Source organism: Eleutherodactylus coqui, chromosome 6 (assembly GCF_035609145.1).
Source record: "Eleutherodactylus coqui strain aEleCoq1 chromosome 6, aEleCoq1.hap1, whole genome shotgun sequence".
Taxonomy (NCBI): Eukaryota; Metazoa; Chordata; class Amphibia; order Anura; family Eleutherodactylidae; genus Eleutherodactylus; species Eleutherodactylus coqui.
This window is the reverse complement of record NC_089842.1, coordinates 239929573-239953492: the sequence shown is the minus strand read 5'-3', so window position 1 is coordinate 239953492 and position 23920 is coordinate 239929573. Positions and strand designations below refer to the sequence as shown.

Sequence of the window (23920 nt, the reverse complement as noted above, 5' to 3'; positions counted from 1 at the left end):
TACAGCCGGGACAACATGTGAAGCGTAGAGTTCCACCGTGTGGGCACGTCGCAAAGTAGTCGGTGCACTGGCAGATTAAACCGATGTTGCAGGGTGCGCAGGGTGGCAGCGTCCGTGTTGGACTTGCGGAAATGTGCACTGACCCGGCGCACCTTGCCGAGGAGGTCTGACAAGTGTGGGTAGCCTTTCAGAAACCGCTGAACCACCAAATTAAAGGCGTGGGCCAGGCATGGCACGTGCGTGTGGCTGCCGAGCTGCAGAGCCGCCACCAGGTTACGGCCGCTGTCACACACGACCATGCCCGGTTGGAGGCTCAGTGGCGAAAGCCAGCGGTCGGTCTGCTCTGTCAGACCGTGCAACAGTTCTTAGGCCATGTGCCTCTTCTCTCCTAAGCTGAGTAGTTTCAACACGGCCGGCTGACGCTTGCCCACCGCTGTGCTGCCACGCCACGTGACACCGACTGCTGGCGACGTGCTGCTGGTGACAAGTCTTGATTGCAAGGTAGAGGTTGCGTTGGAGGAGGAGGAGGAGAAGGAGGAAGGTTTAGTGGAGGTGGCATACACCGCCGCAGATACCAGCACCGATCTGGGGCCCGCAATTCTGGTTGTGGGTAGTACATGAGCGGTCGCAGGCTCTGACTCGGTCCCAGCCTCCACTAAATTCACCCAATGTGCTGTCAGGGAGATATAGTGGCCCTGCCCGCCTGTGCTTGTCCACGTGTCCATTGTTAAGTGAACCTTGCCAGTAACCGAGTTGGTGAGGGCGCGTACGATGTTGCGTGAGACATTGTCGTGCAGGGCTGGGACGGCACACCGTGAAAAATAGTGGCGACTGGGGACAGAGTAGCGCGGGGCTGCCGCCGCCATCATGTTTTTGAACGCCTCAGTTTCCACCAGCCTGTAGGGGAGCATCTCCTAGCTGATCAATTTGGCTATGTGGACATTTAAAGCTTGAGCGTGCGGGTGCGTGGCGGCGTATTTGCGCTTGCGCTCCAACGATTCTCTTAGCGACAGCTGGACGCTGCGCTGAGAGACATTGCTGGATGGGGCCGAGTACAGCAGAAGTGAAGGTGTGGGTCCAGGCCAGGAGACGGTCGTGCCTGTGTCGTGAGAGGTGGGTTGGATCTCAGTGGCAGGTTGGGGCCCAGTGGAAGAGGCAGTGCCACAAGCTGGAGGCGGTGAACGGCCTTCATCCCACCTTGTGGGGTGCTTGGCCATCATATGCCTGTGCATGCTGGTGGTGGTGAGGCTGGTGGTGGTGGCTCCCCGGCTGATCTTGGCGCGACAAAGGTTGCACACCACAGTTTGTCGGTCGTCCGCTGTCTCAGTGAAAAACTGCCACACCTTAGAGCACCTTGGCCTCTGCACGGTGGCTTGGCGCGAGGGGGTGCTTTGGGAAACAGCTGGTGGATTATTCGCTCTTGCCCTGCCTCTACCCCTGGCCACCCCACTGCCTCTTCCAACCTGTCCTGCGGCTGCAATTGCCTCCCCCTCTGAAGACCGGTCCTCAGTTGGCTTATCACACCAGGTGGGGTCAGTCACCTCATCGTCCAGCTGCTTTTCCTCCGAATCCTCTGTGCGCTCCTCCCTCGGACTTACTGCCCTTACTGCTACCTCACTGATAGAAAACTGTGTCTCATCGTCCTCCTCACCCACTGAAAGCTCTTGAGACAGTTGCCTGAAGTCCCTAGCCTCATCCCCCGGACCCCGGGAACTTTCTAAAGGTTGGGCATCGGTCACGACAAACTCCTCCGGTGGGAGAGGACCATTGCTGCCCAATCTGAGCAGGGGCCCGAGAACAGTTCCTGGGAGTCTGCCTGCTCCTCAGAATGTGTCATTTTCATGGAGTGAGGAGTCTGGGAGGAAGGAGGAGCAGCAGCCAGAGGATTTAGAGTTGCAGCAGTGGACGGCGTAGAAGACTGGGTGGTCGATAGATTGCTGGATGCACTTTCTGCCATCCACGAAAGGACCTGCTCACACTGCTCAGTTTTTAATAAAGGTCTACCGCGTGGACCAAAAAATTGTGATATGAAGCTGGGGACACCAGAAACTGTCCTCTCTCCTACTTCCGCAGCAGCCGGCTGCGATTCACCTGGACCTGGAACTCGGCCTATGCCCACAGTCTCACGTGGACCTCCGCGTCCTCGATCGTGACCGCATCCACGTCCTCTACCCCTACCCCTCAGCATGGTGGATTAAGAATCGAGCAGAGACAGAGCGGTCTAAAAATGTTTGTGAATTATTGCCACGCAGTTGGTGGCTGCCAGCGGTAATATAACACAAAATGAAGCCAGAGATAAATTATAAGGAAGGCTGCACGCAGGCCTTGCTGTGAACTATGCAGTTTGGATTGATGTGAAGTCCCACAGGCCACGCAGGCAAATGCACTGGGTCACCGGTAGCCGTAAAAAGGAATTTTTTTTAAATCTCCTTATTTTACTATGCAATGCAGGCTGAGGCTAGGCAGTGTGTATTGCACTTTCAATCTATGGGCGTCGGGCAGACCGTGAACTTCTGAGACAGCACACGTATAACACAGAGCGTTGTAGAAAATGTGTGGTTTCTTGGCGTACACTTAGAGGCAGACTGAACTGAGGCAACGCAAAGTGCGGACAGAAAAATGTTTAAATGAAGGCTGCACACAGGCTCTGCTGTGTAATACAGAGGTACTACAACTCCCAGCAACCACAGAGTTAAATGCATACGGTCACAGGTTGCCCTAAGAAGAACCGTTGGGGTTCTTGTAGATAGGATTCTACACTACCACTGTCCCTGCCTGACCAATACTGCCCCTATACTCAAGTACAAACTGCAGCCTGAGAACGGTACAGCCTGCACACCCAATATACATAAAAAAAAAAAAAAATAGTGCAAAAGTGCTCACAGCAGCCACTACAGGTACTACAACTCCCAGCAACCACAGAGTTAAATGCACACGGTCACAGGTTGCCCTAAGAAGAACCGTTGGGGTTCTTGTAGGCAGGATTCTACACTACCCCTGTCCCTGCCTGACCAATACTTCCCCTATACTCAAGTACAGACTGCAGCCTGAGAACGCTACAGCCTGCACGCCCGATATACATTAAAAAAAGTGCTAAACTGCTCACAGCAGCCACAACAGTAATGCACTAGGTGAGCTGTGGCCCTAAGAAGGACTGTTGTGGTTCTTGAAGACGCTAACACTGTCCCTATAGCAGCAGCAGCATCAGCAGCACTTTCCCTGATCTCTCTTAGCGTGTGTCTGTGGCGAGCCGCGGGCGGGGCTGATTTAAATACTTGGGGGTCACTTGATCTCACCAGCCACTCACTGCAGGGGGGTGGGATAGGGCTGGAACGTCACAGGAGGAAGTTGTAATGCCTTCCCTGTGTTTCTATTGTCCAGAAAAGGGCGTAAATTTCTCAGGGAAGGAAATGTAATGGAGTTGAGTGCCGCGTGGTGCTCGTCTCGAGTAACGAGCATCTCGAACACCCTAATGCTCGAACGAGCATCAAGCTCGGACGAGTGCTCTCGCTCATCTTTAGTAGAGATGAGCGAGCATGCTCGATTAAGAAAATTATTCGAGCGAGCATCTGCATTTTCAAGTAACTGCCTGCTAGTCTGAAAATATTCGGAATGGGGGGGGGGGATCTTTCCCCCGCAACCACCTGCTCACCTCCGCCGCCCCGCGTATCTTTTCAGATGAGCAGGCAGTTACTCGAAAATGCCGATGGTCGCTTGAGTAACTTCCTTAACCGAGCATGCTCGCCTCATCTCTACACCTCAGATATACTTATATGTATGACAGGATGTTAGCATCATAATGTGTAGCATTGAGTTGAGAAGTATCATACATAGTATATGGTATCTAATCTAATCAATGAAGTGTTACTCAACTCTAAAAACTGTTGCAAAGCTTTAATCTCTGGCACAATGATGATCAATCTTGGCACAATGATGATCTCATCCTTGTAGACAGTCAATGGAGACTATGGCTTGAATCTATAGGCTCTTCTTTGTAGAATTATTTATATTTTCTTGTGTGTTGCTTTCTTGCCTTCACAATAAAAACTACCTATTGAATTAATTGGATGTTAACTGTTTATTAAAGTAATTATACTGCATTAGGATTAATGTATAATACCTCCTTTATTCGAGTACCTAGAATCATGAAAGAGTTCAACATTATTTATCAGTTCTAGATCTCTGTTTATTTAATTTAATCTCTTTGATTCAGTTTTCACATTCTGGCTCATTTATTTCATATGCCAATCGTATCAATATTTAATATGTATGCAATAGACACATAATGTACAGTCTGTTAATCAAAAATAATATAAATTTCTGGGAAAACTAGATCTGGCTCGAATAAACAAAATATTTGAATTCAACATAAGAAATCCACAAAGACCAAATATTATCATGTGGTGAGCAAATTTGATATAAATCATTGTTACCAGTAAAATTGAAGTCAAAAGGGGTATTTCTACCTAGCCTTCTAGAATTCGGTAGAGGTCCAAGCCCAAGGCAGGAAATGTTTCATGTTGCACTAGTTTTGATAACATTGCTTCTTCTTCAGTAGATTGATGAGGGTGCTTTTCACATCCTTATTCCTCACACTGTATATAAAAGGGTTCAACATTGGAGTTACTGCTGTATAAAGAATGGGCAATACCGTGTCTGTTTCACTAGGGAAATATTTTTTTGAGTGAGGCCGCAGATACATGAACATAATAGTTCCATAGTAAATGGAGACAACAGTGAGGTGAGAGGCACATGTAGAAAAGGATTTTTGCCTTCCTTGTGATGAAGAAATCTTCAGAATACTGGAAATAATATAAACATATGAAATCAGAATCAAAGAGAAACAACCCATAGCAATAATTGCTCCTGAAATGTATATCGATAACTCATTAAGAAAGGTATCTCCACAAGCCATTCGTATAAGAGCAGGAGCCTCACAGAAGTAGTGGTTGATGTTGACACCCTGACAGAATGAGAGTTGGAATGTGAGATTCACTTGCACCAAAGAGTCAATGAATCCAATACTCCATGATCCCACAGCTAAATAGATACACATTGCTTTGTTCATTATGTTGTAATAACGCAAAGGTCTACAAATAGCTGCAAATCTATCATAGGACATGACGGCAAGTATTACACATTCTGTTGCACCTAAAGTTAAGGAGACATACATCTGCGTAGCACAACCCAAGAAGGAAATACTTTTGTCTTTTGCTAAGGTGTTTCCTAGGAGGACAGGAATGACAGAGGAGGAGAAGCAGATGTCAATCACAGAGAGGTTGGTCAGAAAAAAGTACATGGGGCTGTGTAGAGCTGGATTGATCCTCACAATCATGATCAACAAAAGATTCCCTAATATGTTCATTAAATATATTATCAAAAGTATTAGGAACAATATAATTTGCAGGTGAGGGTCAGTGGACAATCCAAGTAAGATAAACTGTTGTGCAGTACTTTGGTTGACTTGTTCCATAACATTCAGGGGGATCCTGATATATAATGAAAAAAAAAAAACTAAAATATAGTTTGCATTCTACTTGCAAAAATGTAGGAAATCATCATTTTTTGGATTACTCCAAAAAATACGGCAAACTAACAATCAGGGAATCACCCACTGTTAGATGCATTGATGGACTATCTAAGATAGTCTACCTTCATTCTCAAATTGAATGCATTACCTTGATATTATTGTTAAGCTCAGATATACACAGTAGATGTCTATAGATATCTAAGTTGATGCTGTTTTTCCTGTTTTGAACATATTCTTCATAAATGTCTGCAGAAATAGTAGAGAATACAGGTTTTGAGTAAAGTTATCATCATTAAAGAGATTATTCAGAAATTAAGCACATAGCAATTTTGGACAAATATAGGTCATCCATCTTTGCTTAACCCTATCCGTAGTTGACCATGATCCAATCTTTCTTTCCCTATGCCTGAGTTTACTGTCTGACATACACGTAGATGGTTAATTTTTTGGGAGGTGACAAGTAGTATTTTTCAGTGGTACTATTTAGTGTACCATATAATATACTGGATCTTTTTTTCATTTCTAAGTTGAGTGAAATGGCAAAAAATAAATTCTCTATTGGGGGGAGGGGTATTGTTTTATGACAAACACCATGGTATGATAACTCTACTCCATGGGTCAGTATGATTATGATGATACATAATTTATTTAATTTTTAGATATCTTTATTTATTTTTTTTTTTGCGGCGGGCAGGGAGCTGCGGGGGGAGAGCGGAGCGGAACAGAGGGGAGATCTCTCTCCCTCTCTCCCCCCCGCTCCCTCCTGCTGACAGCCGCTACTCACCGCTCCCCCGCGCCGGCACCCGAACCTTTCATCTCGAGCGGGCAGGTACTCGATAAAGGCAATGCTCGCTCGAGCAATTGCCTTTACCGAGTACACTCGCTCATCTCTAATAATGAGCCTAATTCCCTTTAAAAAAAAAAAAAAACAGACAAAAGATTAGTTTTGGAATATTAACATGAGCAACAGGGAGTTACGAGTAGTTTCCTACTTTAAATGTTATTATCTTGAACTCATTACTACATCATGGAAAATTACTATTAGGATAAAAATATTTTATGAAAAATGAATATAATCTGTTATTTTCAAATACAAAATAATTATAAAATTGCAATAAAATATATTAGAATACTTTTGAAAGAGAAACTGGAGACAAAAATAATTAAAATGCTTAAACATTTTCTTAGAATAGAAGCATAGATACTAGAGATGAGCGAGCACCAAAATGCTCGGGTGCTCGTTACTCGAGTCAAACTTCCCGCGATGCTCGAGGGTTCGTTTCGAGTAACGAACCCCATTGAAGTCAATGGGCGACCCGAGCTTTTTTGTATATCGCCGATGCTCGCTAAGGTTTTCATTTGTGAAAATCGGGGCAATTCAAGAAAGCGATGGGAACGACACAGCAACGGATAGGGCAGGCGAGGGGCTACATGTTGGGCTGCATCTCAAGTTCACAGGTCCCACTATTAAGCCACAATAGCGGCAAGAGTGCCCCCCCCCCCGCACTGTCAGCTGTGGCAGAGGAGAACGATGTTAGCCCATTGAATTCAGCCGGCAATACAGCAGGTTCCACTGAAAGCAATGGGCTGCCGGCGTGTGCGGGATGAATTGTCGGGAAGGGCTTAAATATATAAGCCCTTCCCTGAAATTCATCCAGAAATGTGTAAAAACAAAAAATATATATATACTCACCCGGTCCCGGCAGACGGAGCTCAGCCGCGGCCGTTGGCAGTTCTCCTGAACTGCTCTGAGTAGTATTCAGCAGCCGGGGATTTAAAATCGCCGCCTGCTGAATGAGCTGCCTCTGATTGGTCACAGCCTGACCAATCAGAGGCAGCTCTCACTCACACCCTTTCATGAATTCATGAATGGGTGAGTGAGTGCTGCCTCTGATTGGCTCAGCGCAGGGACCAATCAGGGGCAGCTCTCAGCTGTCATTCATGAATTCATGAATGGGTGTGAGTGAGAGCTGCCTCTGATTGGTCAGGCTGTGACCAATCAGAGGCAGCTCATTCAGCGGCAGGGATTTTAAATCCCCGGCTGCTGAATACTACTCAGAGCAGTTCAGGAGAACTGCTGCCGGCCGCGGCTCAGCTCCGTCTGCCAGGATCGGGTGAGTATATATATATATTTTTTGTTTTTACACATTTCTGGATGAATTTCAGGGAAGGGCTTATATTTTTAAGCCCTTCCCGAAAATTCATCCCGTGCCCGCCGGCAGCCCATTGCTTTCAATGGAGCCGGCTGTATTGCTGACTCCATTGAATTCAATGGTCAGTGCTCGTTTAATCGAGACGAGTACCGCGTGGTGCTCGTCTCGAGTAACAAGCATCTCGAGCACCCAAATACTCGAACGAGCATCAAGCTCGGACGAGTATGCTCGCTCATCTCTAATAGATACCATTCAGAATAAAAAATTGTAAGAGAAAGAAAGATTAAAAAATCCTGCATGTACACCATACTGCACACATTAATTGGAAATGGACCTGTGGAAGAAAAAGGAAAACAATTGCACAAGGTAATTCTCCAATGCATTAGCCCAAGAAGGACAAGCAATGATATCAACAGAGAAATGGCATCACATCAACAGTGCACAGCAGACTTCTGGAATGTGGCCCCTGGGATAGATGACCTGTCAACAAACAATTTTTAACTAAAGGAATGAAGAAAAAGCATTTGTCGTGATTTTTTTTCTGTGATGAAACTCATTTTGAAGGTGGGTTCACACAAGCGTGTTTTGGTGCGTGCATAGCCACGCACAAAAACACGCTTGTATTTACAGCAATGCATTCCCTATGATGTGTTCACATGTCCGTGTTTTATAGGTGCGTGCCTGCAAAGATAGGACATGCGTGCACCATAGGGAATGCACACATTGTTTTCAATGGAGCCGCGGCTGCTGCCGGCGGCTCCATTTAAAAAAATAGTCTGCCGGCTCCCTGTATTCTTTTTCAGGGAAGCACTCTACATATAAGCCCTTCTCTGAAAAAGAAAATTTTAGTGTAAAAAAAAAAATGCAGTCATTCTCTTCAATGGAGCCGTTGCTGCTGCCAGCGGCTCCATTGAAGACAACGGTCTGCTGGCACCACTAAATTGTTTTTCAGGAAAGAGCTTTACATATAAGCTCTTCCCTGAAAAAGAAAAATTTTAGTGTGAAAAAAAAAAATTACCTGTCCGCCGCTGCTGTGTCCCCAGCGGGGATAAAGAACACATCTGCCGCATGCGGCAGATGTTTCCTTCATCCCCACTAGTTAAAGGAATTCCCTGCTGCTACATCTGCCACATGTCAGCTACAGTGGAGGATTCTGCTGCCAGCAATAGATTTCTGGGAAGGGCTTTAAATATAAGCCCTTCCCTGAAAATCAAGTAAAAGTGGTTTAAAAAACCCGCAAAAAAGATACTCACCTTGCTTCAGCTGCCGGGGCTCAGCAGCGTCTTCTCCTGCTATCCCCTGCACTGTGGTACTGATCTATCAGCAGGCGGGGATTTAAAATCCCTGCCTGCTGAAAGAGCTGAATGTCATTGGCTGAGGTGCTCAGCCAATCACTGGCAGCTGTCCCCGAATGAATGACGGGCTAGAGTTGCCTGGGATTGGAAACCTTATGAAAGAAGTATGGACTGCGCAATAAAAAAAGATGATGTGTGATCAAACTATGGTTCCAGAATCATGAATAACACTGGGGAACACAAACAAATTTTTTTCATGGTGCTTGGAGTTTTAGACATTATTTTGGGTATTTTTGTCTCTGATTCCAAAAATACCATCCACTTCATTCCAGGAATTCTAGTTTTTGAGATATTCCTGATGTTACTATCTTTTTTTGTTTTATTTACTGTATTTTCCCGCCAGGATTTGCTTACTATTAGTAAATATAATACATATCACCACCACTGCACATCAAACATGGTTTGATTAAAATATGTGTAAAGACATTAAAGACAAATGGAATGCATTTTGGCTTCAAAAGTAGAAAATTTCCTGTAATGAGCATAGAGAAGGTAAAAGCAGGTAAATTTGATGGACCACAAATCCGGGAACCTATGAAATACCAGCATTTCCATAATTCAGTGGAAAACGTTGAGGCACATGCATGTTCATTGTTCTGTATGGTTGTAAAGCATTTCCTTGGGAACTAAAAGGCCACAAGCTATAATAAACTTGTGGAGAATATGCTCACTTCTGTTTTAAAACACTTGGTTGTAACATGAACATCAAATTCCAGGACTTGGAGTAATTTTGGATTGATTTCCAAATTGTCTCAGTGATGAAAGAGATGAACAGGGTGAATCATTTCACCAGAAAGTAAAGACCGTAGAAAAACAGTACTGTGGACAATGGGTTACGCATATGATGGCAGACTACTGTTGAAACATCCAGCGCGAAAGACTAGAAATATCTTATTGCAGGAAATCACAAAAATGTAGTTTGATTGCCATGTTTCATTGAAAAAAAATTGTTTTGGGGGCGTGGCTTGAAGAGCATCGGGACGGACGCTGCAGACTAAGCTCTGCTCGGAAGGGGCACTCAAAAGCGGCTAAAAGCATCGGCAGAGGATGGAAAATACATCCCAGGGAACCCGACAACGCACCTGAGGTGAAGGATGTCCAGAAGAAGGACTTCCAAATCTGTCCCGACCAGGCTGGAGACCTTTTTTTCACGGCGCGCGGCACAGCCGCTGACATGGCTGCAGGGGAGACTTCATCCTCTGGCGCTCGTGAGGAGATGAGTAGCGGCTGGGAGGATCACCTAACAAAGAAGGGAAAGCAGCAGGAAGCCGTTGGGAGGTCCAACACAGCGGAGGACACCGCTTTGCAGCAGGTGAGAGAGCCCAATGAGGAGAAAGGAAAGAAGAAGGGGGGCACAATCACGGAGCTTTCTCCCACAAAGATGGCGCTGGCCACGCTGTCCCAGAAGAGTCCATCTCCCTCCCCAACAGGCAGCCCAGAGAAGCAGAGACAGAAGATGTCTCCTGCTGAAGAAATAGATGCTAGCCCTGTTATACCCTTCAGGAAAGCTGACGAAAATGTTCTAAAGAGCTTCTCTGCACTTGATAGACCAGCGACAGAAATGTATATTAAAGAGATAGTGATGGCCCTCAGTGACACCATTTACTTGGACATTAAAAGCCTAACCTCTAATTTAAACTCATCAGTCTCAGAAGTCAAAAAGTGGAAAAAACAGAGAACAAACTGGAAGAAATAGTCAAATCCCACAATTCACTTATAGACGCTCACTACGAATTGGAAGGAAAAGTATCTAAACTCCAAAGCAAACTAACAGATCTTGAAGACAGAAATAGACGCAACGTCAGAATTAGAGGAGTGCCAGAAAAGGTCTCTAACTCAGAAATCTTCAATTATGTTATGCGTCTTATGAAGAAGCTCCTCCCCAACACCCCCGAACAAGAATTAATGACAGACAGAGCACATCGGCTTCCACGCCCAAAATTCTTAAAAAACGACAGCCCCAGAGACATCATAGTGCGCATTCACTATTTCCGCACCAAAGAAGCCCTGATGGGCGCATCTAGGAAGATACCATCGCTTCCGAGCTCATACAACAACATTCAAATCTTTATAGACCTATCGCAAGCGACAATGGAGGCGAGAAGAAGCTTTGCGTCTGTCACCATAGCTATGAGAAACACTGGCATCATATACAGATGGGGTTTCCACCAAACTAATCGCAACCAAAGAAGATGAAACACATATATTTCTGAACCCAGATTATGCTGCCCGAGCCCTGAAATCCTGGGGAATACAACCACAGAACACCGAGCGGCCCCATGCACCTGAGGGCCCCAAAAGAAATCGTCAGCCTGTCATTAGAGACACCTCAAGCCCGAACTAATACATCATTTCCTCACCTTGCTGTTAAAGTGCATATCATCATGAGTGCCCACCCGCCTATGCCAGACACTTCACCCCAGAATGCACATACAAGCGCTAGCTTGCTATGCTATTTTCATGTTCTTTGAAGCGTCCTTTCCCCGAAGATTCACTTCCCGAATCGTCCCTTCCTTCCGCGGGGAGAAACGCCTGAAGGACTGTTATGTTTGGTTTTACAGTTTTTTGTTTTTTTTCAGGCATCCTTGACTCCCACAGATACCCTGATGTCCAAGAACAAGCAATACCACCCTCGCCATGGCTCTGAAAATTGTTTCCATGAACGCCAATGGCCTGAACTCTCCATATAAATGACGTGCCGTTTAGAAGGACTCAATCTTTCATGACGCGGACATAGTATGTATTCAAGAGACTCACTTGTTGGAGACAGACACAAGATACATGACACATAACAAATTTCAACAAATAATTTTTGCCTGTGCTCCCAAAAACACGCAGGGGTTATGATCGCTTTTAAAGAAAATGTATTATTTGTAGTAGACAAACAAATATGTGATGCCAGGGGTCGATACATAATCCTGACAGGATCCCTAAACAATACTCCACTCACATTAGTCAACGTTTATGCCCCAAATACGAAACAGATTAGTTTCCTTAATAAACTTAAAAAAAAAATAAACCAAATAGCTACGGGCTCATTGGTCATGTGTGGAGATTTCAATTTAGTCCCCGACGGAACAGCGGATACCACCAACCAAAGACTAAAGAAAGGGCCCACTTTGAACAGCTGGCTACACAGCTCAGCATTATATGATACCTTTCGGTGCATTAACGCTTCCGCCAGGGAATTTTCTTATTTTTCCCCCAGACAAGTAACTTTCTCGCGAATTGATTTGTGCCTGGTGGACAAAAACCTTCTTACAAAAGTGCCTAGATCAGAAATAGGCACGGCCAATTGGTCGGATCATGCCCCGACGCTGACATATGTAACGCTGGACAGAAAAAGTCAAAATAACAGGATGTGGAGAAATAATACGTATCTAATGAGTTTTACCTAATTACAAAAAAGATATATACAAAGCCCTAGAGGAGTACTTTGTTTTGAACAACACCCCGGGTATAGATCCTATGACCTTATGGAATGCCCATAAATCATACATAAGAGGTATTCTCATAAAAATGGGGGCTAAATTTAAAAGAGACAAGGCTAGGAGAACTGAGGAACTCCTAAACCATATCTCTAAAAAAGAAACAGAAGCACAATTTCTTTCCTCCCCTAAAACACTAGAGGAACTACGTAAACTTAGGTTAGAGCTCCGTAAAATCCTACTGAAGACTTTGAAAGAGAGGTGAATGCTAATAAAGCAAACGTATACTCGTCCTTAAATAAGCCCTCAAAATGGATGGCACAACTAACTAAAAGAAAGTCATTAAAAGCCAACATTCCCTACATCTGGAACTCCAAACAAAGAGAACACAAAATAACTCACCCCAAACATATCGCAGAAGCCTTCCGTACCTTTTACAAAAATCTTTACAATATAAAAGATAATCCGCTAATTTCCCAACCGAACAGCGCAAAAATAGCGGAATTTCTAAAAGGGACTAATCTCCCAACAATTAACGCTCTGCAGGCCTCCTCATTAGACCAACAACTAGATAAAACAGAAATATCCGCAACTGTCGCAAAAATGATCTAACATCTCAGTCACCAAAAAATTGTGTTACCCAGTCTAATAAGTCTTTAGTTATGCAGTGCCAACATATCCAACATCACTTTACAAGTCAGAGGAAACAGACAAAATAAGAATTATCATACAGTATTAAGCCAATAGGCTTTTAAAACACCAAATTATGTATAGTATTTAACCAATGGATATTTTGAACAATAGGAGTGAGGGCCCAGCTCGCCAGACCTCACAGACTATGAGGAAATAGGGGAGACACAAGGACATACAATCTATGATTAAATATGGATGAGAGTCCTGCTTACACGCGGTTACACTATATGAGGAAATAGGGATGGCACCAGAGGTAGATGTGCTTATTCTGCACACTGGTCCAGATAGGTAGTGTACATAAAGCTGTATGGCCTGCTTGGCTTCTGGTATCTGTGTATGTACACATATAAAATGTATTAAGGTGCATGGGGTGTTGGCTATACAGTGGAAATTCAGAATACAGTGTCTTGCCTCCTTCACACAAGCGAATATATGCAGCTATTTACCCATGTAAATACGCCAGCCATAAGAAGGAATGTATTAAATCCAAAGCATTTATTTAGATGGGTTGGCATATTTATGTGGGTAAATAGCTGCGTATATACACTCGTGTGAAGGCAGCCTTAGGGCCCGATATATGCTACAATTTGATGCATTGAATTTCAATGTATCAGATCACATGGCTGTATTCCTGCGGCGTAAAAGTGCATGGCTGGGCCAATATAGTGCCGTGCGCTTTCATGCCAGGCCAAAAAGTGGTGTCACAAACTCCAGGGCCTTTCAGAACAGGTGTATTTATACTGACATCAAGTGATACTTTGATAGCATGCAGGTGACTAACAATTATGTCACCTCTGAAGTTAATTTGTTTGACCAAACATTAATTTAAGGTTGTCAGGTCCAATACATAGAATGTAAGTAAAAATCCATTTTAATTCCAGGTTATAATGCAACAAAACATGAATATCACCAAGGGGATGAATACTTTTGCAAGACACTCTAGATTGGAGAAGGTATAGTCTAGTGAGTTTAAGACCAATCAGTACCGAGTTGCAATAATCAAATGAGAATAAATTAAGGCAACAGTAAGAGTTTTTAATGTATTCACAGTAAGAAAAGAGTGAATTCTGAATATGTTTTTTGAGGAGCAAAGGAAAGACTGCAATCAAATATGACCCCCAAACAGTGGGCATTCTACCTAGAAGTTATGGTGGTTAAGGGTGAAATGGAGATATCAAGTTTAGGTCAGTTAGTAGATGCCGGAAACGTATAGAAGGTATACAGTGAATATTACCAGATTTGAGGAGTTTCTTTGTGGACCAAAAGTTGAAGTTAGTAGAAGGTGGACCAGAGTTCGGAGAGATGTACCATGCAGTTAGTAGCAGCAACTAGCAGGAGCAACTGTTGTGCTTCACAGTGGAATCAGATGCTTTGAGGCAGTTTATGAAAGTGAAGAGTGTGTGAGCTGTGCATGGGCAAGGGAAGGAGAGAGGGACTGATGTAGATAGAGCATTGTGGAAGGTGGACATTAGAAGTTATTTTTGAAACAGAGAGCTAACATGAAAGCAGATGCTATGGTAATACTAATGGTGTTGAAATTAAGTTTGCTTAAGTAGCTTATATAGTGTACTTGTCTGCTGCCCTGATGAACTGCCATGATTAACTAGTAAGACACTAGGGCAAAATGTCATTCCCACAGAAATGAATCCTACCAGCTCCCCTTCCCTGTATCCCATAACACATGCCAACCCAAAACAGCATCTAAATTTATAGGGCTACATGGTTAAATCAAAGGCTAATTAAGCAAATAGCACTTATGGTATTAATACTAAGCACAGGGAAAAAAAACAACAAACCTTCAGGCCCTTCTGTATCATTAAATCTAATGAGGATCAAAGAGTTAGACAGAAGTTTACAGATAGCATCAGATCAAAAACTGAGAGGTAAACGTGAAATTACCTTTATCATAAAAATACCATGAAATTAAACTGCAAAAATCAGAACTCAGCACAGACAGAGTTAAAACAATCAAGAAAATTTCGACATGCTATGAAATTAAACTTTGCAGCAATTTGAAGTGAAATAGGTGATGAGAAAACCAATGGAATTGATGTCCGAAAGGGAAAAGCAATTAACTGCAGCAAAAACAGGGCAGAATATGTACTAAAATTAGTTGAATAAATTAAACTTTATAAAATTAGTTTAATTTCTTTTTCATTCGGTTTGTCCCAATTAATTTATGCAATAGTATAATAATAGTAAGGGCTCCTACTCACTAATGTTTTTTTGATGCTGCAATGTATTTTTTTTATGCAAATGTCAATGGGACTTCCTAATGTTAAAATCAAATCGCACAAAAATCGCAAAGCACAAATTTGCAATTTTTGTGCGATGCAATTTTAACATTAGAAAGTCCCATTGACTTTTGCATTAAAAATGCAGTGATATCGCAGCGTTAGAAAAAAAGCCAGTGGGTAGGAGCCCTAATAGTTGTAATAGAAAAAATGATTCACTACATTCTACTTAAAAAGCATTGTGCAAAGTAATATCTGTGGATTTTCTTATAAAAAGATGAGTGATGGGGAGACCTTCTTATATATTTTACACCTCTGATTGCTTAATCCCCTTTGTAAACCTTGAAGTCCCCAAACTCATTTTTCCTATGTCTTTTGAGACCTTTGTGATAAATCATTATCTATTCTCTGTTGGTCTAATTTCTTACTTAATACTTTGTATTTTTTTTACATAATGAATCAGGGCAGCAATTAAACTGTACTGTATATTTTGTTGCATAGGTAAAATTCACGTGGACAGTTTTATGTAGTTTTTGTTTTATTGGTATTTGATTTTTTTATAGGGCCAAAGCCAAGAGTAGATCATACATTGAGTAAAACTATAAAGTGAAGACCTATCTGCCCTGTATTTTTCACGCACTATTTGTACTTACAAAAAAGTGAAAAATGAAAACAAAATAAAAAAATTGCATGCTGTGGACTAGAGATGAGCGAACGTACTCATCCGAGCTTGATACTCGTTCGAGTATTAGCGTGTTCGAGATGCTCGTTACTAAAGGCGAGTACCACGCGATGTTCGAGTTACTTTCACTTTCATCTCTGAGACGTTAGCGCGCTTTTCTGGCCAATAGAGAGACAGGGAAGGCATTACAACTTCCCCCTGCGACGTTCAAGCCCTATACCACCCCCCTGCAGTGAGTGGCTGGCGAAATCAGGTGTCACCCGAGTATATAAATCGGCCCCTCCCGCGGCTCGCCACAGATGCATTCTGACAGAGCTCAGGGAAAGTGCTGTCTTGCTGGAGCTGCTATAGGGAGAGTGTTAGGAGTGATTTTAGGCTTCAAGTACCCCAACGGTCCTTCTAAGGGCCACATCTGACCGTGTGCAGTACTGTTGAGACTGCTTTTTGCAGTGTTGCACTTTTTTTTTTTGTATATCGGCCGTGCAGAGCATTGCGTCCTCAGTCTGCAGTAATTTTACATAGTATAGGGCCAGTAGTGCTGAGGCAGGGACAGTGAAAAAGGTGAAAGACATATACTGTCTATATAAACAGTGGGCTTTTCCAAAAAAATTTGGGACAAAAAAATCTATTTAAGCTGCCTGTGACTGTCCTGAGTGTACTGCGTCTCTGCTGGGGGTAGTAGTCCTAATTAATACGCAGCCAGCTAAGTGTTACAGCAGGCTTGCGCAAAATTCTTTCCTGGCTCTGCGTTGCCGGTACATCACCGCTGTCATCCTGTCCAGAGGGAAACAGTCTGCAGTAATTTTACATAGTATAGGACCAGTAGTGCTGAGGCAGGGACAGTGAAAAAGGTGAAAGACATATACTGTCTATATAGGCAGTGGGCTTTTCCAAAAAAATTTGTGAAAAAAAATCTATTTGGGCTGCCTGTGACCGTCCTGAGTGTACTGCGTCTCTGCTGGGGGTAGTAGTCCTAATTAATACGCAGCCAGCTAATTGTTACAGCAGGCTTGCGCAAAATTCTTTCCTGGCTCTGCTGTGGGTTCCGTAAGCGAAGTCAGCCTCCAACCACAGGCCAATAAGCGGCACATTTAATTGCAGCGTTCTGTTTCTGCACTACTGGTAATACACCATGCTGAGGGGTAGGGGTAGGCCTAGAGGATATGGACGCAGGCGAGGACGCGGAGGCCCAAGTCTGGGTGTGGGCACAGGCCGAGCTCCTGATCCAGGTGTATCGCAGCCGACTGCTGTGGGATTAGGAGAAAGGCACGTTTCTGGCGTCCCCACATTTATCTCACAATTAATGGGTCCACGCGGTAGACTTTTATTAGAAAATGAGCAGCGTGAGCAGGTCCTGTCGTGGATGGCAGAAAGTGCATCCAGCAATCTATCGACCGCCCAGAGTTCTGCGCCGTCCACTGCTGCAACTCTAAATCCTCTGGCTGCTGCTCCTCCTTCCTCCCAGCCTCCTCACTCCATTACAATGACACATTCTGAGGAGCAGGCAGACTCCCAGGAACTGTTCTCGGGCCCCTGCCCAGAATGGGCAGCAATGGTTCCTTTCCCACCGGAGGAGTTTGTCGTGACCGATGCCCAACCTTTGGAAAGTTCCCTGGGTCCGGGGGATGAGGCTGGGGACTTCCGGCAACTGTCTTAAGAGCTTTCAGTGGGTGAGGAGGACGCTGACGATGAGACACAGTTGTCTATCACTCAGGTAGTAGTAATTGGAGTAAGTCCGAGGGAGGAGCGCACAGAGGATTCGGAGGAAGAGCAGCAGGACAATGAGGTGACCCCACCTGGTTTGCTAAGCCTACTGAGGACAGGTCTTCAGAGGGGGAGGCAAGTGCAGCAGCAGGGCAGGTTGGAAGAGCCAGTGCGGTGGCCAGGGGTAGAGGCGGGGCCAGACCAAATAATCCCCCAACTGTTTCCCAAAGCGCCCCCTCGTGCCATGCCACCCTGCAGAGGCCGAGGTGCTCAAAGGTCTGGCAGTTTTTCACTGAGAGTGCAGACGACCGACGAACAGTGGTGTGTAACCTTTGTCGCGCCAAGATCAGCCGGGGAGCCACCACCAACAGCCTCACCACCACCAGCATGCGCAGACATATGATGGCCAAGCACCCCACAAGGTGGGACGAAGGCCGTTCACCACCTCCGGTTTGCACCACTGCCTCTCCCCCTGTGCCCTAACCTGCAACTGAGATCCAACACCCCTCTCAGGACACAGGCACTACCGTCTCCTGGCCTGCACCCACACCCTCACCTCTGCTGTCCTCGGCCCCATCCACCAATGTCTCTCAGCGCACCGTCCAGCCGTTGCTAGCGCAAGTGTTTGAGCGCAAGCGCAAGTACGCCGCCACGCACCTGCACGCTCAAGCGTTAAACGTGCACATAGCCAAATTGATCAGCCTGGAGATGCTGCCGTATAGGCTTGTGGAAACGGAGGCTTTCAAAAGCATGATGGTGGCGGCGGCCCCGCGCTACTCGGTTCCCAGTCGCCACTACTTTTCCCGATGTGCCGTCCCAGCCCTGCAAGACCTCGTCTCCCGCAACATTGTACGCGCCCTCACCAACGCGGTTACTGCCAAGGTCTACTTAACAACGGACACGTGGACAAGCACAGGCGGGCAGGGCCACTATATCTCCCTGATCGCACATTGGGTGAATTTAGTCGAGGCTGGGACCGAGTCAGAGCCTGGCACCGCTCACGTCCTACCCACCCCCAGAATTGCGGGCCCCAGCTCGGTGGTGGTATCTGCGGCGGTGTATGCTTCCTCCACTAAACCACCCTCCTCCTCCTCCTCCTACGCAACCTCTGTCTCGCAATCAAGATGTGTCGCAGCAGCATGTCGCCAGCAGTCGGTGTCGCGCGGCGTGGCAGCACAGCGGTGGGCAAGCGTCAGCAGGCCGTGCTGAAACTACTCAGCTTAGGAGAGAAGAGGCACACGGCCCACGAACTGCTGTAGGGTCTGACAGAGCAGAACGACCGCTGGCTTGCGCCGCTGAGCCTCCAACCGGGCATGGTCGTGTGTGACAATGGCCATAACCTGGTGGCGGCTCTGCAGCTCGGCAGCCTCACGCACGTGCCATGCCTGGCCCACGTCTTTAATTTGGTGGTTCAGCGCTTTCTGAAAAGCTACCATGGCTTGTCAGACCTGCTCGGAAAGGTGCGCCGGCTCAGCGCACATTTCCGCAAGTCCCACACGGACGCTGCCACCCTGCAACATCGATTTAATCTGCCTGTGCACCGACTGCTGTGCGACGTGCCCACACGGTGGAACTCTACGCTCCACATGTTGGCCAGGCTCTATGAGCAGCGTAGAGCTATAGTGGAATACCAACTCTAACATGGGCAGCGTAGTGGGAGTCAGCCTCAATTCTTTACAGAAGAGTGGGCCTGGTTGGCAGACATCTGCCAGGTCCTTGGAAACTTTGAGGAGTCTACCCAGATGGTGAGCGGGGATGCTGCAATCATTAGCGTCACCATTCCTCTGCTATGCCTCTTGAGAAGTTCCCTGCAAAGCATAAAGGCAGACGCTTTGCGCTCAGAAACGGAGGCGGGGGAAGACAGTATGTTGCTGGATAGTCAGAGCACCCTCATGTCTATATCTCAGCGCATTGAGGAGGAGGAGGAGGAGCATGAGGAGGATGAGGAGGAGGGGGAAGAGACAGCTTGGCCCACTGCTGAGGGTACCCATGCTGCTTGCCTGTCATCCTTTCAGCGTGTATGGCCTGAGGAGGAGGAGGAGGAGGATCCTGAAAGTAATCTTCCTAGTGAGGACAGCCATGTGTTGCGTACAGGTACCCTGGCACACATGGCGGACTTCATGTTAGGATGCCTTTCTCGTGACCCTCGCGTTACACGCATTCTGGCCACTACGGATTACTGGGTGTATACACTGCTCGACCCACGGTATAAAGAGAACCTTTCCACTCTCATACCCGAAGAGGAAAGGGGTTCGAGAGTGATGCTATACCACAGGACCCTGGCGGGCAAGCTGATGGTAAAATTCCCATCCGACCGCACTAGTGGCAGAAGGCGCAGTTCCGAGGGCCAGGTAGCAGGGGAGGTGCAGAGACCAGGCAGCATGTACAGCACACTCAGGGGAACACTCTCTAAGGCCTTTGACAGCTTTCTGGCTCCCCAGCAAGACTGTGTCACCGGTCCCCAGTCAAGGCTGAGTCGGCGGGAGCACTGTAAAAGGATGGTGAGGGAGTACGTAGCCGATCGCACGACCGTCCTCCGTGACGCCTCTGCCCCCTACAACTACTGGGTGTCGAAGCTGGACACGTGGCCTGAACTCGCGCTGTATGCCCTGGAGGTGCTTGCTTGTCCTGCGGCTAGCGTCTTGTCAGAGAGGGTGTTTAGTGCGGCTGGGGGAATCATCACGGATAAGCGTACCCGCCTGTCAACCGACAGTGCCGACAGGCTTACACTCATAAAGATGAACAAAGCCTGGATTTCCCCAGACTTCTCTTCTCCACCAGCGGACAGCAGCGGTACCTAAACAGTACGTAGGCTGCACCCGCGGATGGAAGAATCGTTCTCTATCACCATAAAAAACGGGGACCTTTTAGCTTCATCAATCTGTGTATAATATTCATCCTCCTCCTCCTGCTCCTCCTCCTGAAACCTGACGTAATCACGCCGAACGGGCAATTTTTCTTAGGCCCACAAGGCTAAGTCATATAATTTTTGTAAACAATTTTAATACGTTTCAATGCTCATTAAAGTGTTGAAACTTGCACCTGAACCAATTTTTATTTTAACTGGGCTGCCTCCAGGCCTAGTTACAAATTAAGCCACATTAACCAAAGCGATTAATGGGTTTCACCTGCCCTCTTGGTTTGGCATGGGCAATTTTTCTGAGGTACATTAGTACTGTTGGTACACCAATTTTTTGGGGCCCTCGTCTACAGCGTAATCCAATTAATTTTTTGCCCACCTGCATTAAAGCTGACGTTACATCAGCTGTGCTGGGCACTGCAATGGGATATATTTATGTACTGCCGGTGGGTTCCAGGGAGCCACCCATGCTGTCAGTCCACACGGAGTTTTAACTGCATGTGTCCACTTCTAAAGAACCCCAGTCTGACTGGGGCATGCAGTGTGGGCCGAAGCCCACCTGCATTAAACATGACATCACCTCAGCTGTGCTGGGCACTGCAATGGGATATATTTATGTACCGCCGGTGGGTTCCAGGGAGCCACCCATGCTGTAGGTCCACAGGGACTTCACAATAGGGAGTTGTACCTGCCTGTGTGTATGAATTAAAAACCCCGGTCAGGTTGGGGCATGCAGTGTGGGCCGAAGCCCACCTGCCTTTAATCTGACGTTAGCTCTGCTGTCCAGGGCACTGCAATGGGATTTCATGTACAGCCAGTGGGTTCCAGGGAGCCACCCATGCTGTGGGTGCACACGGAATTCCCATTGCCGAGTTGTACCTGCCTGTGACTATTTATAAAAAAACGCGGCTGACTGGGGCATGCAGACACCTTGACAGAATGAATAGTGTGTGGCACATAGGTTCCCCATTGCTATGCCCACGTGTGCAGCTCCAGATGGAGGTGGCACAGGATTGGATTTCTCAATGCTTCTGTACAGCATTGGGGGCTATCGCCCCGCCCCTTTTAAAGAGGATCGCTGCCTAGCCGTGCCAACCCTCTGCAGTGTGTGCCTGCGGTTCCACCTCATGGCAGACGCACTTATAAATAGACATGAGGGTGGTGTGGCATGAGGGCAGCTGAAGGCTGCGCAGGGACAATTTGGTGTGCGCTGTGGACACTGGGTCGTACAGGGGGGGTTGGGCAGCATGTAACCCAGGAGAAGTGGCAGCGGAGTGTCATGCAGGCAGTGATTGTGCTTTGTTGGAGGTAGTGTGGTGCTTAGCTAAGGTATGCATTGCTAATGAGGGCTTTTCAGAAGTAAAAATTGTTGGGAGGGGGGGGGCACTCTTGCCGCTATTGTGGCTTAATAGTGGGACCTGGGAACTTGAGATGCAGCCCGACATGTAGCCCCTCGCCTGCCCTATCCGTTTTTGTGTCGTTCCCATCACTTTCTTGAATTGCCCAGATTTTCACAAATGGAAACCTTAGCGAGCATCGGCGATATACAAAAATGCTCGGGTCGCCCATTGACTTCAATAGGGTTCGTTATTCAAAACGAACCCTCGAGCATCACGAAAATTTCGTCCCGAGTAACGAGCACCCGAGCATTTTGGTGCTCGCTCATCTCTAGTGTGGACCTAAAAGCTGAACAAACTACAACCATGAATTGCAACTGTTTATTTACTCTAATAACCTTTCATTTGATGTAAAAAACAATTTGATGTGTTATTTAATGTGTGTCCCGCAATCCGTGTGAATCCACTATGCCACTGATTGATTTGACTCTGAGCTACTACTGATGGCTTCTAAAGCAAAAAAGAGGCTCACCACATGCAGTGTAGTGTTTTCATTCTTTCCACACTTATATTGTATCTTCACAGTGCTGGGAAAAAGCGGGTCAAAAAGTAGTAGCAAAAAAATTGGAAAAATCCGCACATATCTTAAAATTAAAAAAAATATTATTTAAGTCCATATAAAAAGATAGATAAATAAGCAAACAGACCCCCAGCCAACCTCGCTTACGCATTTCAAACCTACTGGTTCTTACTGCCACGAGTAAGAACTAGCATATTGTAGCAAGTGTTGTGTCCTCTTCAATGTTTATATAAGAACAACACTGTATATATTTTTGTGGCTATGATTGGTACTGCAGCACAGTTCCAGTTAATTGAGCTGCAGTACTACACACAGCCACAAAGTGATTTATGGTGTTGTGTCCATGAAAACAGCAAAGGGCTGAAGCACTAGCTAGGGCTGCTGGCAGTTGGACCACACTTATAAATATTACTCACCTAGTGTATGAGTATTTGAAGTGCTTTTGTAAGTCCAGTGGAATCTATCTTACAGTGAAATGGCCATTGCATATAATAAGTGATTTTTCCAAGCAATTCATATAATTTACCATAGATGACTAGTACCGTCTGGCCCAGTTGGCAAGAAGAAATATTATAACTCTTGATTAATGTTCAACTGAATTGCAATGGAAGCTTGGCATAGTGCAGCAATGTTACTATGTGGCATAGGGTAACCATGGCTCCTCACAATTAGTCATATAAACAATTGTCTTTTGAATAATTATTATCTAGACTCGAATATTTAAAGCAAACGTTCAGTCTCTAGACAAAACTTGTCCAGGAATACGAAAAGTTATATTACATTGTTATCTTCTATATGGCTGTACTACCATAAATCTGCTAATTCTTTCTTCAGTCTTCTTAGATGACTGCAGAACTTATTTAACTACAAAATGAACATTAAGCACTGGTGGTGCATAGCTAGTCCAAGACACTACATGCTGCTCAGATTGCTCAGTGCAACTCACATGAACAGTGTTGGCATTGGCCAATTCAAAGCACTTTGCACGACTACTAATGCCATCTGCTATGGACAGCAAGTGTGGACCCACTGTGCAAGCGAACCTGTTAGACTTTGGGCTAATTCTGAGGGTGTTATCCTGCTGGTTCCCCAGTATTCACTCTTTAGCTCTGTACAGGGATCTTGACTACACTGCGGAAAACCGAGCAGGCCGCTACCTTTTGGAATAGTCCCAATGTGGTTGGCAGTCCACCCCCAAGGACCAAAGGCACCGTAAAACAGATCGCACTAAAAACAGGATCAGATGCAAAGTCAGGAAAGCAGCGAGCACACAAATACTGACAAGAGTATGGGATAAAGAGTTTACAGCAAAGTCAGAGATAGGAAAGCTATGCCGGAGACAAAAACATAAACAGTATATGGTG

The 23920-nt window shown here is 45.8% G+C and overlaps 1 protein-coding gene across 1 annotated transcript; it reads right to left on the bottom strand.

Moving 5' to 3' along the window:
• Positions 1-4525: 4525 nt before the first annotated feature.
• Positions 4526-5473, bottom strand: LOC136571938 (olfactory receptor 2D3-like). The gene has a single exon (XM_066572557.1). It carries the CDS (start codon positions 5471-5473, stop codon positions 4526-4528), a length of 948 nt encoding a protein of 315 aa, XP_066428654.1.
• Positions 5474-23920: the final 18447 nt, after the last annotated feature.

Excerpts from the sequence above, each read along its gene's own strand:
- LOC136571938 (XM_066572557.1), bottom strand. The coding sequence starts at position 5,473 with ATGGAACAAGTCAACCAAAGTACTGCACAACAGTTTATCTTACTTGGA.